This window comes from Nematolebias whitei, chromosome 14, assembly GCF_014905685.2.
Source record: "Nematolebias whitei isolate Nwh7 chromosome 14, NemWhi1, whole genome shotgun sequence".
Lineage (NCBI taxonomy): Eukaryota > Metazoa > Chordata > Actinopteri > Cyprinodontiformes > Rivulidae > Nematolebias > Nematolebias whitei.
Window position 1 is genome coordinate 43408112 of NC_056511.1, and position 18412 is coordinate 43426523.

General features: G+C 39.7%; 1 protein-coding gene across 1 annotated transcript in view; it reads left to right on the plus strand.

Moving 5' to 3' along the window:
* Positions 1-441: 441 nt before the first annotated feature.
* The window catches only part of LOC119420707 (autism susceptibility gene 2 protein-like), a 90976-nt gene continuing 73005 nt past the window's right edge, over positions 442-18412 (plus strand). The window contains exon 1 of the mRNA XM_037688135.1: positions 442-659. Coding sequence (XP_037544063.1) covers positions 450-659 — 210 coding nt within the window. The 5' untranslated portion in view covers positions 442-449. The remainder of the gene's footprint in view (positions 660-18412) is intronic.

Here is an 18412-nt window from a genome sequence, read left to right on the forward strand (position 1 = left end):
AATGATGTTTAATCCAGGTTCTAATTAGCTTTGGATCCTTTTGTAGTGGAAATTCAGTTCAAAGCATTTCAAACTGTGTTGGTTGAAACGCTTGGTTGAAGCTAAGAAAGCACTAAGCGTTCATCTGAGTTGCTTTCACTACAAAACTGTTGATTTTAAAGCACACATACAAACTGCAGGGAGATTTTAGATAATGATACTCCACTGCTAATGTGTATTTATATATTTTCAAACATGGCACTCACATCATTTTCAGTAGTTCTTAGTCACGTTGAACGTACGTCCAGTTTCTGACAGCAGTGGTTCTTAACCCTGTACAGCAAATATAAATAAATGAGTGAATACAGTGCCCAAAGGTTTTCTCATACTGTACATGTTGTGTACATAAAACGTTTTTTAAATTTTTGTAATCGAACCTTTCTTTTCTTCTTGTCTCTCTACAGAAGAACATGTTCTTAAAACCACAAGAAAGAAGAGACAACCAGCCGGGGCCCCTGCACAAGAAAAAGCCTCCTGCGCTTCCTAATGGCTTGAGCTTGGACTCCTGCAAGAACAATTACCACCACCACCAATCATCAGACCAGGAGAACAACCCCCACCTGGCACATGCACAAGGGAAGAAGAACAAGAAGAAACATCTGAACAAGAAGCACTCAGTGGTGAGTGGAAGATACTTTTTTTTGTTTTGACACAATACTGAAATGATCGGTGCGGATTCAATTGCAAACATTACTGGTGTCCAATTTACTTTCATAAATGGATACATATTTTTGATGCTCGGATATTTGAGTTCACTGAGTTGAGTTGAGTTTACTGGGAGGATGGAGACAGAATCTGGTTCTAACGCTGGGAGAGCTTAACTTTTCCATGATTCTGAGGAAAGTTATTTGGGAAATGAGTTCACTTTATGGCAATGTTGCAATATTTTATTTGATATTTCTCTCTTATCATCTATGATTAATCCCAATGTATTCCTGAACACAATCCGTTTGTAGTTAAAACTTCTTTACATGTTCTGACGCACTTCATTTAAGCTTTAGCATTGGTTACTGGTTTAAACTTGTGTTGGATTAGTTGGAGTTTTTCCATTTCATGCCTCTACTTTGTGCCTAGCAGTTGCCATTTTGTACCTTCTGGGTGGGATTTTATACTCATGACTCAAAGTACTCTAAAACTCTTGGCAAAAGTGAATTCATATTTTTGAACCTAACTGGGATTTAGGATTTAAATTTTGTTTTGGGGGGAAAGTGCCCTGAAAGTATCTGTCATTTTTAATTATACGCTATGCTTTTTGTTCAGGCTTTTATTTGCTGGACTTTTTTCTAAATGTGCATCAGTAGATGAAATCAGTTTGATGAGGGCGGCTGTGTCAAGGCAAGTACGAAGAGTTGTATAGAAGGTGGTTTATTTTGTACCCGCAAAAATGTGAAGTGGTTAAATTGCAAAACAACCTGGAGCTGTTTGATTGTCAGTAATCTCAAGAAATGTTGAAAAGCTAAACTGTTCCTTGCACTGGCTTAAACTGTTCTGTCTGTCATATTTGTTATTCTCAAGTATAACTGGTTAAACCTAGGGGTAGACCAACCAATCAGCCAACTTAATCTACCAATTTTGACCACTTGTTTTATTTAAAAATCTACAAATGACCATGTCTGTACTTACACAATATTACCCAGAAGGAAAATGAAGCTGGAGTACAAATGTTTTAATTTAAATTTCACAATTATTTTGTGTTTATTACGTACACAAACTCTTCTAAAAGTGAAAACAAGTGAAAAAAAGAATTTCACACTTTATGTTCTTCTGTTGAACATAAATCTTTGCAAATAGGTTGTTTTTGTACAGGGCGGCACCATGGCTCACTTGGTAGAGCTGCCATCAACAAGAAGGTTGCCAGATCAAATCCCAGCTGAAGGCCTTTGCATGTTCTCTCCGTGCATGCATGGGTTTCCTCCGGTTTCCTCCAACAGACCAAAAACATGTTAGGCTATGTGTGTGTGTGTGGTGGGGGTGTCACCTCAGGACATGCCGATACCTTTAAGGTAAAAAAGGACTCGTGCACTACCACAGGCACAGGATTTACTTTAATTGACACTGCTCACTGCACAGTAACTTTAATACGTGTTCTTGATTGGGATTTTGTTGTTTATTTGATGGACGCATTCTTGCTACTGGGTGATAGTCCTTTATGTCATTTTTAATGTTTGGCTCATGTTGTTATGATGACTGAATACATTACGTCATTTATTTACATGTATCATGTAGACATGCAGTGATTGTTCTCTCTGAGATCAAATAATTTCTCTACTGTATTATTTCTTAACTCATCACAAAATTATGCAGTATATATACATATATTTATATATATATAATAATATCATCACAATGTCAGCACTGCATGTTTCCATACATGTCGAAATTAGTCTCTGCATTTAACCCATCCACCACCAGGTGGTGCAGTGGGCAGCTATTGAAAGCGCCCGGGGGGGCATTTTGGGGGTGAGGCGTGCTGCCCAGAGACACCACGTGATGTGTAGTGACTGGGGATCGAACCTGGGACTTTCGGGTCCCAAGCCGGCTGCCCTGCCTCTACACCATCTATATATATGTACTTTATATATACAATATGTCTGAGGAAGGTGCACAAGACTTATTTATTTGACACTGGGTTTTAATTTTTACTCACAGTAAATATAAAATTGCTTTGATTTGGGTATAGATTAGTAAAGACTGATATTTTTCCCTTTCTTTGTAAAAAAAAAAAAAGTTTTATGTAGGTTTTCCATCTTCTCCCTACATGTTGTGACATTTCTTTGTTTTTCTCATTAAGCTCTGCTTTTCCTCACTGATGTTGGAGTGTGGTACGTTGCAGTGTAACCGTGGTGAACAGCATGGCATGCTGTGTGGCCCATCTGCTTTTTGTACTGGGGGAATGATGGAACAAGAAGTGTGTGGGGGTGAGCAGTGAGGGCTTCGGTTAGATGTCCCTCCTCAGATCTCCATGTTACAGTTCAACCAGCTGCCTGTCTGTCTGCTCGTCTGTCTGTCTTGTCCTTGGTCAGCCTTCAAGAAGCTGTGATTTACAAAGAACGCAGAGGCGTAGATTCTCAGTCATCTGGGGCATGATGGTTCCCAATGGAAGGCGACTAAACTCGTGCTTCTCGAAGATATTTCAAGAAACAAACGTCTTCAAGAAACAAGAAAAACACTGCTTCTCCATTTCTTCTTCAGAACTGACAAAGAACTAAAGAATATAAATCATGTTATAGTAAATTGTTGTAAATGTAGAATATAAACAGACTACAAAATATATCGTTATTCGTCTTAAGTTTTGTCAGAATTGAACATAAAGCTGTAATATTTCAAAAAATGTCAAAACTTGAAGGGTTTGTTCTTTAATTAAAAAAAAGAGAGTCATGAATCAGTCAGCTTCCTTTGTCCTGTTTGTGGCTTTGTATTTTTGCCCAATTAAAAAAAATGTTACAGAGGTTGCTAAATGGTAAATGTACTGAGCTTATATAATCTTAATTTACCTCTACACACATTCATACAGCACTCTACTACATCTATACAAAGAGAATCTGAATCTGTGGAGACTAATCAGAGCTTTAGATCACATTCAATTCAATTCAATTCAATTCAAAAATGCTTTTTTAATCCCAAGAGGAAATTAAATGTTGATGTAGCTCATCATCCTGGTTTCATTAAAGAGTTGTTCTAGATGCTGATGGCTGTGGACAGGAAGGATCTCTTGAAGTGTTCCATCCTACTCTCTTAACCCTGATATTCATTCTTTTTAAACTTTTTAGTAATCATTAATTATTCTTTCGTGTAAATGCATTTAGTAGTCTCTACTAAAATTGATTAGTTCATTTGAACTAATCAATTTTAGTAGAGACTTAAATGTGTTTACTACATTGAACTGAGGTTCTAAGTTAACACAACTAAACATGTTTAGTTTCTTCTTTGTGTAAAAACTAGAATGGTTTAATGCAACGGGTTTCCATGCGATTTTCTAGTAAAGTCCACTAGTTCAGGTTAAGCGTGTGGATCCAAGGAAATTGGCTGCAGATGCCGATCCATCCACCCAGACCCAGCGGGCCTCTTGGGCAGCAAGACCACCTGAATGTTGGTCAGAACTCCTCCCTGAGTGATGGTCGCTCCTCTCAGCAGCTTGTTGAGCTCCTCATCATCACTGGAGGTGTCGGGGGATGATCCTGGTCTTCCTGTTGTCATGAGCCACGTTTCCCTCCAGCTGCAGGATCTCAGGAGTCAGTCACTCAAGAATCACCACCAGGTAGACGGAGATGCATCCATGGCACCTCCTTTACAACTCATTTTGGATTTGGGGCTGTATTTGAGATAATATTGAGCTTGGAGATGTTAATCAGCTGGTCTCGGTTGTAAAAACACATTGTTGTCATGGTTACGCTTCAAAACAAAAGTCAAAAAGTAACAATGTTTACATTAAAAATCCTTGCAGCTGCACAGCATCCAATACCAGAGAAAGTAATCGTCCAAAACAGAAATTTACATCCAGAAAAATAGGAAATAAAGTTTTCAAAAGCAATATCGCAGAATGAAAGTAACAGAGCTACTCCAACACCACCTTGGGCGGCTGTAGTTGAGTGGTTAGAGCAGTCGTCCTCCAATGCAAGAGTTGGGGGTTCTATTCCACCAGCAGTCACATATCAAAGTGTCCCTGGGCAAGACACTGAACCCCTCATTGCCTCCGATGTGTGTCCCATCAATGTATGAATGTGATAAAGCTCTGATTATTTTTTGTAGAGATCTAGTAGAGTGCTGTATGAATGGGTAAATGAGGACACAGATTGTAGTGTAAAGCACTTTGAGTATCTTGATAAGATGGAAAGGCGTATATAAGTACAGTCCATTTACCATTTACCTTGAGCAGCGCAATTCTAGAGCTTGTGAATTCATGCACGCTAAAATTCATACACCGATGGGGCATGCATCAGAGGCAATGAGGGGTTCGGTGTCTTGCCCAGGGACACTTCAGTATGTGGCTGCTGGTGGAATTGAACCTCCAACTCTCCAATTGGAGGACAACTGCTCTAACGTCTCAGCCACAGCTTCCCTCACAGCTATGAGGTGTCCAATCCTGGAATTTGACAGAACTTACCTGTTTTTCCCCGGCCATCCAATCAAAGGCAGGTCTCTGACTCTGAATATTTCACTCTTCCTGAACTGATAGGGATGCTCTGCCTGAAGCCTGCCAGAGGCTGTATTATTATTCATCATTTGGCTCTTACCTAAACTCTTACTTCAACCTGCTGGAGGCCACATGTAATGAGATCAAGCTAAAAGCACTAATGGCTGCTCTCTGGTGCAGGCTTGTTTGTGTACACGTGTGTGTGTTTCTGTGTGTAAATATTGGGTTGAAGTCTCGATTGTATCAAGATGGGGTGGAAAATTGTACATTTGTCTATCTTTAGTATAACCATAATGCGATGTTAAGCTCTTTCAGCTTTGTGGGTCAGTATTAATAAGCTTATCCTTTAAGCCAATAAGGTTTTCAGAAAAAAAGCAGTGTTCTGATTGTCGGATAAGAAGCTAAATCCGTCTGGCGGGGCCTCGCTCGTTGCGATTATGACAGTCACTGTCACAGCAGTGCTTTGTGGAACACAACACCAGATCTAATCAAATCTTTATGGTTTACTTGGTGACACAGTCCGTAAACAGTTTATTGCATCTGCGGAACAAGCCTCTATAATTAGTTTAACCATGTGGTTTCATAAATTGCTGTACATACTGTACATAAAATGTGACAACTTCTACTTCATGTTCTGCTTCCTGCAGAGCCTTGAATCTTTTTTATTATTATTTTTTTAGCTTGGGATTTTCTGCCATCATGCATACAATGTGTGACACTGATGTTACGCTGAGTCTTCAAACCGTGGTCCTTCTTTTCCCTCCATGTGTTTGAGCCTTTGTGACAATACATTCACACAGTATCAGTAACTTCATGCTTGCACTCCCTCTGCATCTCTGACTGATGACTTGTGCATCTGCTGTCCTTACCTCCAAAGGCTTATCTTCAGAAAGAGCTTCTGATGCTGTTTGACAAGTACAGGCCAGCTTGTGTTTGAAAATGGTTAAATGTAATTTTCCTCACACTCTTTTTGCCATGCCTTGCATCAAATACAGTTTTTGTGTCACGTCTTTGAGGCAGGAGGTTGGAGCTTACCTAGCTGTTAAAATAATTTCATAACACTCTGCAGTTGCTGTGTATAGATGGAGATCTGCTCTCACTGGTCACTCTCCAGCCTGATACTGGATCTCGCTCTTGACAGCCCTTACTATCAGTTCATGAAAAATTAAGTGACTGTACTTAAAGTGTCAGCCTCTTTAAGCCCAGACCCATTTCAGCTGTCAGTCAGTGCTGGCCACTGTGTGTATGAAAAAGCTTTTATCGTGACTGTCCAGCCCCTGCCCTGTCACAGGCAGACCAGCACAGAAGTCAAACGCACATTAAATCCAGTCTGCTACCTCGTGACCCACAATGGAAGAAGCGGGTAAAAGATAATGGATGGATGGATGGATGGATGGATGGATGGATGAATGGATGGATGGATGGATGGATGGATGGATGGATGGATGTGTTATATGTTGTGTATGTGAATGTTTCTTTTCATTGCTCTGACCTGTTGTGACTTGGCGCTATATAAATAAACTGAATTGAATTGTATAAATGTGCAAGAAAATAATCAGTCATAACCTAAACAGTAAGACAGCCTCTTCAGAAATTGTTACAACTTGAATTAAAAACTTTGGTACTACTTTCAATAAGGCTCTCCTTATAGATGGCTAATAGATAGTTTATAAATACAGTATACATTCCTCCATAAACACTTTATAAATCATTAATAACTATTTATTATGCATTAAGGGTGACCTATATATTTCATCTAGAGTTGTTATATTAAACATTTCAGAATAAGTTACTATCTTGTAAGCACAATAAGCATTTGTAATTCATAATTATTGTATTAATTGTAATTAATGCATAATAAGCAATTAATTAATGATTTATAAAGAGTTTATAGAGGGATTAATAATGTATCTATAAGCTATTTATTAGCCATCTATAAGGGGAGCCTTATTGTAAAGTGGTACCCAAACTTTTTAGTGTGTCAAAGTGCTGACATTGTGATGACATCAACATTTCTTAGCGCTTTGCAAACAGTTCTCAAGAGATGGCCTTGTTGGTTGGCCAAACTTCTTGAGTTGGTGTCTGCTTGTGCCAGACAGGTTTGCATCCATATAAATATTCTGCCGGTTATTCTGATGATGGCAGGGTTTTTGTTTAAGTCTGATTTGTAGATAGTGAGAAGCCTCATTCCTGTGCCTCTCACTGTTGAGGGTGTTTGGAGAAAATTGTCTATTTCTCACCGCCCGACACTGACACTCCATCTAGTGCACTGCCCTCAGTCAGAACTAGTCTCTTAAGGGTACAAGGTGAGCATTGTGTGATTGGCCAGCGCTCCATAGGCATGTCTGCTTATGTAACGTGGCTGCAGTTTGCTGATCTCAGGGCAACATCTGCTGAGAAGCTGCTGGCTGAGGCTGTGAGATAAAACAACATTGCTGTTCCAGTACAAGTGATAATCAAATTAAACATATAATCATAATGAAAATGAAAAAAAACAGGTGGAAAGATATGGAACATTTTTATACATGCAGGAGACAGCACAGAGAACTGGTGGCTCTCCATCAGACCGAGAGAGTGCACCATCCCTGGCCAGCAATGGCAGTAATGTCCGGGAGGAAGTGCGCTTTGGCCAGGCAGCGTAGGGTCACGTTCCCACACCGTCTGTTGAAAACAGAGGCGTCTTCTGTGACAAATTAACAAAAAAAACACTTCTCTTCTGTTAACAGAAATACCAAATGTTCCTCCTACAACTCCTCCATCATCACTTGTAGACAAACATCCAGTCTGTCTGTTGATTCTGATTGTGCAAGACGAGTGCTGCAGTGGGCCCCCGTGGTTCTCTGTTGAGTATGAAATGTTTGTGGGGAAAAAGACCTTCGACGTTTGACCTTCGAGGACGCCAGGGAGAGCCAACATCTTACACCTTGAAGTAAAACAGCAGCTTTATTTTACAAGCAGGAAATGTAAAATTGTGTCTTATTACAGTAGTTTCCTCTACAGTGCATTCTTTAGCTGTGCTAGTCTTAAGAGTGAGCTGGGCGGACTTGAAGCGGCATAGTGGGCCAATTGGTAGAGCTGTTGCCTCTCAGTGAGAATGTCGCTGGTTCGAATCTCAGCCCATGGCCTTTCTGGGTGGAGTTTGCATGTTCTCTCCGTGCATGCGTGGGTTTTCTCCAGGTACTCCGGTTTACTCCCACAGACCAAAAACATGCATGTTAGACTGATTGGTAACTCTAAATGGTCTCTAGGTGTGAGAGAGAGTGAATGGTTGTTTGTCTTGTTTGTCTCTCTGTGTCCCTGTGATGGACTGGAGACCCGTCCAGGGTGTCCTCCACTTCTCACACAGTGAATGCTGGACATGAGCACCAGTGACCCCCATGACCTGAAAAGGAAGAATTGGGTAAAGATGATGGATGGATGGATGGATGGATGGATGGATGGATGGATGATATGTGTTGATGGATTGGTGGACTCTGTGTACTCAGCTGAGTGAACAGGAACAAACTAACATTTTAAAATACTTCCAGAGCAGAGATGCAGTCAGCGATCCAGTAATGATCGATAAAAATGCTCTGATCAGAACCACTAGCTGATACTCAAGATTGCCTTGGGAAATTCCTACTTTGAACTTTATTTGATGGTTTGTTCCAACAAGCTTCAATCATCTAATCCACCATCAGGATTATCTTGGATGACAACACATAAGTTGTATTAGTATGTTCTGCACCGTAGCTGATTTATGTTTGAAATAAAAGCTGTTCAGGTGAAAAGATTACTTCAGTTCTGAACATCAGATCTTTTTTTCCTCAATATATGAATACAAACAAGATTAGTTGTTCGACCTGCGTTGCTTGCAAACTCAAAATAACTGCCAGCGAGGTGTGATCATTAAAAATACACATCTTAACTTAAATTGATCTCAGTATTAACATTTTTTTGTTTATTATGAAAATAAGAATAGACAAAATACTCTGTCAGTCAAGACATATACATTTCTATTTTACATTTTAACTTTGACACGTTGGTCGTGTTTTTAATCAGTAGCCAGAGAGAGTTGTATAAATCAGGACTGATTGCTGCGTTTGTGTGCGTGAACGTGACGTGGGAATATAAAACGCTTTCTGATCCATACAGAGTTCTAATTGAGCTCTAAGGAACGTCTTAAAGCTGGCTAAGGAAGTAACACAGTTTAATATCATAGTTTAGTTAGTAGGCACTTAGTTTAACTTTGAATAGTTAATTATTTTTCAACAAAATCAGAAAATTTAAATTGTATTTAGTTGAGTTACTTCAGTTTTCACAAATGATGTGTAAAGTTTCCTCCTTTTACTGTTTTATTGCAAAGAAGCTCAAATATTGTTCATCTTTATTATCAGCAGAAGCATCTTAAAGTCATCTGTATCGCTTAAACTTACTAAATGAGCTCATAATGAGCACTTGAAGTTAGTTAGAGTACTTCTTCGTCGCGCAGTAAGTGAGAGCAAGCAGCTTTAATGACGATGGCGCGCCAGCTTGTTAGAGGAAGCGCAAATATTTGAAAGCCCAGATTTGCATGTGTTGAGTCAGAACTGTAATCCTAATCTCTGTTTGCTTTGTATCTGGTCTGCTGGTCTGTAAAAATAAAGTATCATCTTCTGCATCGTTTCACTATTCTATAAAAACAAAGCACACCTTATCCACACGTCTCTATTGGAGCTTTGTTTCTAGTGAATCTTGTAATTTCTGATTATTTTCAGTTCATTACTGATGTAACCTAATGTAACAAGGGAATTGATGAAATTATGTGTAATAATGGGGGATAATGTTCTGAATGGTGCCATGTTTGATAAAGGCTATAATAATACAATTGTGCAATTACAACAATCCATCTTCTTACTAATTGTGTGAAATATCATCCTCGGTTTACGTTCTCATTTGACAACAGATAAAGTACCACAGAAAGAAGTCTGCCACTTTGACATGATCGTATTCTGGAAGGGATTTTCAATCAGTGCTGGTCATTAATAAATGAAGAGACTAAACCCTTATGTTGTGTGAGTGTAACATAAGTCAACCAAGTAATACACCTAATTTGATTTAGGTACAAATATTGTTTTAACCATGATTAGTGTTCAGTTTGGACTGGATGGTTCTCTGGCTTCAGGCGGAGGGTTTAGGACAGAGGTGCCCAATATGTCGATCGTGATCTACATTATGGCATTATGGGTAGATCACATAGCATAAATAAAAATAGACATCAGCCTATCATCCATCCTCACTATGAAATGTGTTACTTGATTGACATACAGGGCAGCCATTCACAGCCCTCATTCTCTCAAACCAGGTCTGAGAGATTTTCGGGGAAACCCCATCCCCGCTCCCCCACCCCCGAAGGTGTGATATTCTCTGTGTGAAGTCGCACATACTGGCGGCTGCAGTCCAAAGTTTTTCTGCACTAACAACAGTTGTAAAAAACGTCAGCGAGCAGTTTTTTGCGCTACTCACCCTTTTTCAGCACGTAGGAGCAAAACTAATAAAATCCAGGGTCCAAAGAGAACTGTGATCATGCAGTCGCTGCATGCACAATGAATACAGCTAAGCCCGGGGTTGCCAGATAAATTAAAAACACCTTATTTACCATCTCCTTTTCTGTGCACATGTTCAAGAAACACAACACAAATTTCATCTTACTCAATATGAGAGTTCTGCGATGGAGTTGAATTCAAAGCAGTCTGCTCCTCAGATAAATAGTGTTAAATTATTATTTGATATATGAATATTTCTGTTAACTTATTATTTTGTATGTATGAATATTTCTTTTGATGGACTTGCGACCCGTCCAGGGTGTACCCCGCCCCTCGCACAGTGATTGCTGGACATGGGCACCAGCGACCCCCGTGACCCAAAATGGAATAAACGGGTAAAGATAATGGATGGATGGATGGATGAATATTTCTTTTCAGTGCCCTGAGATGACTTTTTTGTGACTTGGCTCTATATTAATAAACTGAATTGAATTGAATTGAATCTTTGAACATCTTTACTCAGCACATATGACAGTTTAGGTCAAAATACAATCATTTTAAAGCCACAGTAATATAGTAAATAATTTTTTATCTGGCAACCCAACTGACACGGAAACTACAGCATTTTTCATGTAAACCTGCTCATTTTTTGTTTATTATCCCCCAAAACACTGACGTTTCCAGATGTTGTTCTCGTGTAAACGGGGCCTTATAGTAGGTAGATCACTTTGACTGGGTCATTTCAAAAGTAGCTCGCATGCTGAAAAAGTTTGGGCGCCCCTGGTTTAGGATATATTTTCCATGTGTCAGAGGAGACAAAATGAACATACAGAAGCTTATGTGTGTGCATGCATACTCTCTAAAATGTATCAAAGTAAACATGTGTGGAAGAGAACTTCCATGTTCTTTCATGTCCACCAGCTTCAGTTCTAAGTTGAGCTATCAACTCTGAATAAAGATCTGAGGGTAACACTTTACAATAAGGCACACAACGTTTGATGAACTACTAGGGAACGCCTCAGGAACCAATCAGTTGCTAATGGGTAGTTAACCAGTACTTACTGGGGAACACACAGCCATGCCTTATTAGAGGAGTACTAGTTACTTACCTGGTAAATGAAGAGGAACTAATCAAGAACTAATGGGTAGTTAACAAGGAAACCAAAAAGGAATGAATCAGGAGCTAACCAGTATTTAACCAGTACTTACTGGGGAACACACAGCGAAGCCTTATTAGAGGACTACTGGTTTGTTAACACAGAAACAGAGGAGAAATTCTCCATGTGGGTTCTGAATAAACTCTGCACCAGTGAGGTCACTGCTCATTTAGTCAAAAACCTGTTTCCTAGTGATTACTGGTTTTACTAGATATTCTCTTTTGTAAACATATTGATGGAAGACATTATCAATTTCATAATCTTGTACTGGTGTCATCTTAACTATGTCTGACTATCTCTTACTGAGTACCAAATCATTGAATGGATATTATTCTGTTCACTGATGTTCACCCCAGTAAGTACTGGTTAACTACCCATTAGCTCCTGATTCATTCCTCTTTGGTTTCCTTGGTAATTACCCATTAGTTCTTGATTTGTTCCCCTTCCTTTACAAGGTAATTAACCAGTAGTCCTCTAATAAGGCTTGGCTGTGTGTTCCCCAGTAAGTACTGGTTAACTGTCCATTAGCTCCTGATTCGTTCCTGAGGCGTTCCCTAGTAGTTCATCAAACGTTGTACCTTGTTGTAAAGTGTTATCGAGCTGAGAACTGTAGACAAGCATAAAGTTTGCATTGGTAAACACAATGATTATGTTGGTGATAAAAACTTACTGTGCCTGTTTGTTGTACTGGTCTGATAGTACTCGAAAAGCAGATTAGCTGTTGTGAAAAGGTAAAAATTATTATTATTTTTAATATCGTAGATTACCAAAAAAATGAAAAGGTTAAATCTTTAAAAAGCTAAAGTTGGACTGCGGATGTTAGCAAACTTTTCTACAGAGATCAGCAAAGAAAAGCTTATGATGGAGAGTGTTAGGATGTGACTGAGTCAACTTTTCATCTCTTTGAATTTGTAAAATTCTGGTACGTCAAAGCAGAGGGACATTTTCCTCCCTGGCTCTGATCGAGGTGGCTGCTTCAATTTCTCCTCCCCCATTTTTTTCCTTCCTCCTGCTCAGCTCTCTGTCTGTCTGAAGCGCCTGGGTCTCATCTCCCGAACATAAATTAAGAAGATTATGGATTTGGTATCGTGGGCGTTCAACTCTATTGATAAGATTTTTTCATCAAAGCGACAAGGTCCTGGGGAACCGGCGTGTCCAGCTGAGACTCACGCTGTGGGGTACATCATGGATTCGTGGGGAGTGTGGCAATCGATGTGCATTACAGTACTGTCTCAAGAAGATGTTGAAGACGTTTATATATTTGGATTTATGATAGCAGGGACTCTGCTTTTTGGCATCGGCGGGGCTCTATTTTATAAATTTTTGAAAAAGACAGTGGGAGCAGTTTTGGCAATGGAAAAGCTTCCGAGTCAGTGCGAAGGTCTGGTACTCACTGTAGGAACTTTAAATCGTTTGGTCTGCGAGCTTAACCGTAAGGTGGAGGCGATTGAGAATCGCAGACCACCTGCGGCTTCTGGGACTCGTCAGCGTGGTGGGTTCGACCTTGAAGGAGACTCATAGCATGGATCAGTCAAATTAAATTCCACAATTAGGCTTTTTCGGAACCAGAACGCCCAGATGGACTCAAGGCAGAAGAAAAAAATCTGTCTGCCTGAAGAAAAACAAATATTAAGCTTGTCTAATCTGACTTCCAATGGCCTCGGAGACAGGCTGACTATTAAATTTCTCCTGGGACATGAGTACCCAAGGACAAAAGCTTCATCTATCGCTCAGCTTCCCGGTACACTTCAGGACGTGCAGCGACTTTGTTACCTTAGATGGGGGATACCTCCACTCCGGAACAGAAGTCCATTAGTACACTCCCTTTACAGCGTCTCCGGTTAAAGTAGCTGGGAATCTTTAGAATAAATGCGAAGTGCTCAGTTCCACCGAATAAGCTTCCTTAGAAGTGGAGCATTTACTGCTCGGGTTGAGTGCACAGCGATGCGAGCTGTGACTCCGCTAAATGGAGGGACCCCTTGGCATATGGTCCCATCCATCCGCTGCTTAAGTGAGTCTCATCTCTGACCGAAAGTTCCAGCAAGACTTAGAAGAGACTAAGACTCGTGAAGACTAAGACTGAAGACTTAGCCCTAAGACTTAAGACTCCGACTGAGTTCCAGCACTGAACTCCAGGACTGCACTTCAGGACTGAACTGAGTTCCAGGACCAAACTGGGTAGTTCCACAAAGTGTTCCTTTTAAAGGGGTATACACTTCCTGTTACGTGGTACTTCCTGATTGGTTGAAACAACCAGCAGGGGGGTAGTTCTAGTGATGTCAAGAGGGTCACTAGAAGTCAAGAGACAGCAGGAATGTTTATGAACGGTTAGTACAGACAGAGAAATATTATGACGAAGTGGGACAAACGCAGGTGCCAGTTGCTTCTTATTTACTGTCTTCTAGTTTTAAAAACAAGACACTTCGTTCTAATAACTCGTCTCTGTTTGTCTCTGACTTTCGACCGACATCACTACTCCTCATTCAGACAGAAGACTAAATGCACACTTACTTTGTAAATAGGCATTTGACTGTATTATCAAAGTCTAATTAGGTTTAAAAATCATTAATACTGTTTCACAGTTGATTTAAGTGAGTGGTTCACTTCAACATTTAGAAATGGTATGAACTAAACACACTTTGATTATCAAGATATTCTAAAACAGTAATGATAATGTAAAAAGGAAGAGTGTTCTTTCAATTGATTAATGCAGGATACAATTAAACAGTCTCTTGATTAGATAATTTGTATTCCTGGATTCAAATCAATGAAATAACAGTTCCTGTCCCCTGAAGGTCTTCAGAGACAGGTTGAGGTTGGAGGTCTAGTTCACTACTATATATATATATATATATATATATATATATGCTCAACACCAAACTAAACCAACATGCTACAAAACCATGGAAACAAACTTGTCTTACACTGTTATATTATAGACAATAAAATCGTGAGTTGTTTACTTTTATTTTTGCAAAAGAGACAATATTTAATATTTTAAGTGTTCGATATAAAGTACTACCTTTTCTGTGTACCTTGCAGGCTCTGACAGTTCACCACTGATCAAATGTCGCCACAATAAAGCAAATCCCAGACAATCCTCACAAATCAACTTTCAGTCACTTTGAACTGCTGCTGCACTTTGATTAACATCGATTAACAGAAGTATTGGATATGTTTTCAAGTCATTTATGACCTTCATGTTACAGGAGTGAGTGTTTTTCTCATTTTTCAGGTAAAAAACTTCACCTGGCATTAATCCACTAGTTGCGATTGGCCTCCTTCAATGGGCCACACACTTCCCTTATGGAGGAGAGGGGACTTGCTCCCTCCTTTCTGCTCTCTTTTCTTTTACCTGGGTGCAGCTCGGCTATTTGCCTCCTCATGCTGCTCATTTTTTAGTTTAATAAAACTTATATTTTAACTCCACCTATGTGGAATGAGTCTCATTGTGTTGCATCCATTGAGTCAGTGGGTTGTAACACTTCAAGAACAAGATTTCAAGAGTCTGGAAGAACACCGTATCCTCTTTTCTCCTGTTCTTGGTTGCTTGTGAAGTCAATTAAAAATTTGCTAATTAATTCTCCAGGAAATGTTTCCTTTGATTATGTGCAGAGATTTGCAAATGTGTGAAACATCTCTGGTAAGATGTTCATTTTACAGATGAACACCTTTCAACAGGCTGAATATTTCAGTGATCTCCTGCACAGCAGAGCGAAAGTCTGAATTCTAGAATAAGTATTTACACATCTGCAAATTCATTTTAGTGTGAGCCTGACACGCTGACTGGCTGCTTTGTGCTTCCCTCCTGCGCGGTTGTCAGAGTGGCTTTGCTTTAGAATGCGTTATAAAGACAAAATGAAGCATGAGAACCTGGTTCGTTTCTTTCATGTACTATTTTGAGTTCATGGTGGAGTTAATTTAATTTAAAATGCTGAGTCAGATTTAAGAGCCTGACGTCAACCACATAACACTGCATCATGTTCTCGCTGGTATCGCCCACACCGAATGTGAAATGTTTTTGCTCGTGATAGTGTGTGCATGTTTCTGTTGTGTTAGCAGAATATTTCATGAACTGGTAGGAAACATGTAATGCAACTCTCAGAAGGTACTCACTCAGTGCACGTCTACAGTTGCGTGATTGGAGTCTACATTCTTTCCCAACACTCTGACCACCACACATTGCACAACATTTTTGTTTAACGGCTTGCCAATAAATATTGCAGTCAACTTTGTCTAACAGTTAGCAAACTTGCTCATGAACAAGTGGAAGGAATTGAACAAAACACAGAAAGTAATTATTCATTGCACATTTATAGCTCATTATCTTTTTCCTTGTTGACCAAATAAATAAATGTCCACCTCAGCTTATCGACTATAGCCAACACAAAACTTGTTGCAACTTTGCCGTGGTAGTAGCTGAGTCATATTTTAAGTAGCTGGGTTTTTTTTTATATTTTTTTTTTATTGGTGGGACCAATGCAGACATGTTCCTGTTTTTAGTATCCTACACTGCCTTACAACTTAGCTGTTTTTTTGTTTGCTTCATTTTTTTAATGCCATTTCCTTTCACTTATTCTTCTCCACTTGTATCCTTCCTTTTATGATTGTCTACTGTTGTCATCACTCTTTGTTAGAATTTTGTTTTCATTCAACTTTTATTTATACAGGTTAGTTCCCATTGGGCCTCAGGGACTCATTTACCAGAGAGACCTGTTTCATACAACATGATGAGGACACGAGAACACGAGGGTGGAGGAAGTTAAAATATATGTATATATCATGTCTCACTCCATGTCCTGGCCGGGACACAGTGTAAAAGATGCAAATAAAAAAGGACCTTGCAACATAAAACAACAACATACAATGACATCACAATACATTTATGCATAGGAGGTCAACAAAGATGGTGAGTTGTCCGTGGACACTCCAGAAAGTTCCAAAGTTCTGATAAGATGGTACAGTGTCTATCAGCATCATGGTTCTGATAAGGCCACATATGTCCTCGGGAGGGGGGTGGCAGGCAGATCTTCTTAGTTTACCTATCCTCTAGGAGCAATTTGAGATAAGTTGGCCTATCCAAGGCCAGTGGGGAGGCCAAATTCAGATAAACAACAATTGTTTTGGGCAGGCAGACTCTACTGACATGTCTGCCTTCAGTTCTGCTGGAACACTAATTGGCGAATCCAAACAGCCGGATCCGTGGACATTCCGCCAAAGTCGGGCTTGCAACTTCTCCAAGATCTCTTCCTTCCTACCGTCCGGGAACACTGTCACAAAGTTCCACAGTCCTGCCTGCTCAGCTCTGATACAGGTCCACAGATAGTTCGCACACCGTCCGAGTGTTGCCAAGCCGGACACACACATTCCAGACAGCTTAAACAGCTGCTGGCGTTTCCAAATTTGTCGACAATCGAGATTTCCACCGACTCCAAAAAGCAGAATCCAGTTATTAATTAATCCAATTATGTTTCCGAGAAGAGGGCTCTCCTTCACTCTTTGCTAGAATCAGGTCTCTCGTGTAAATGAGTCCCTGAGGCTCAATGGGATTAACCTGAATAAATAAAGGTTGAATGAAAAGTGCTAATGCGTCTTAACGCATTGATCTCGCAATACTGCATGAGAGCACACATAATGTTATTCACAAAGTTTTGCCAAAATTGCTTTAATGATGTTATTTCTCATTATAAAATGTTTTTAGTTTACATCTTTGGCTTGAAAGACAGCAGCCAATTTGCATATTAAATAAAATGCTACACCTTTATTATTGCATCAGCTGCGTTCAAAATCCAAAATGGCAATTTTCAGCTTTGTTCACAGCTCATTAAATTCACAACTATCTTTATGAACTTATTTTGAAGTTAACTCTTCTCAAATGGAAAAGCGTCTGTTGATCTTCAGTTCAGCCGTCACAACTCTTTCCATCACTAAACAAGCCGACAGTAATCAGACATGCAGGAGAGCAAGAGGACTTTCAAAAGATGTTTTAATAAATTGACATAAACACAACAGAATATCTATAACCAATCAGTGTTTGGTGCATTTAAAAATAATGTTCTACCAGCAGTAAAAACAAATATAAAAATATCTTCATTGTTTGTTTGTTTTTTTGTTTGTTTGTTTGTTTGTTTGTTTGTCTTTTGGCTGCTTCTTTCTTCAGGGGTCACCACAGCACGCAAACTCGCACGAGGATTTGGTTAATTGTTTTACACTGGAGACCCTGCCTGATCACAGACCACCGAGCTACCACAGCCCTCTGTGAGGAGCGGAGAGCTACCATCTAGGTGCAGAGCAGATAGTGGGGGGATAAGGGCCTTACTGGGAACTTTGACTTGAAAGAGCCCGAAGTGGGGCAAATGAGGGTATATGGGTCCTTCATCCTCTCCACCCACATTTTGATGTTATGGGCTGTAGAGGGATTTGAACCAGTGCCCTTCTTAAGTTCGCTTCTCTAACCTCGGCACCACCTCTCCCCCTGCAAAAATATGAATATCATATATTCTCAAAACTGTCTCTGATTCATGTACAGTAATATATATATATATATATATATATATATATTTACATATATATATATA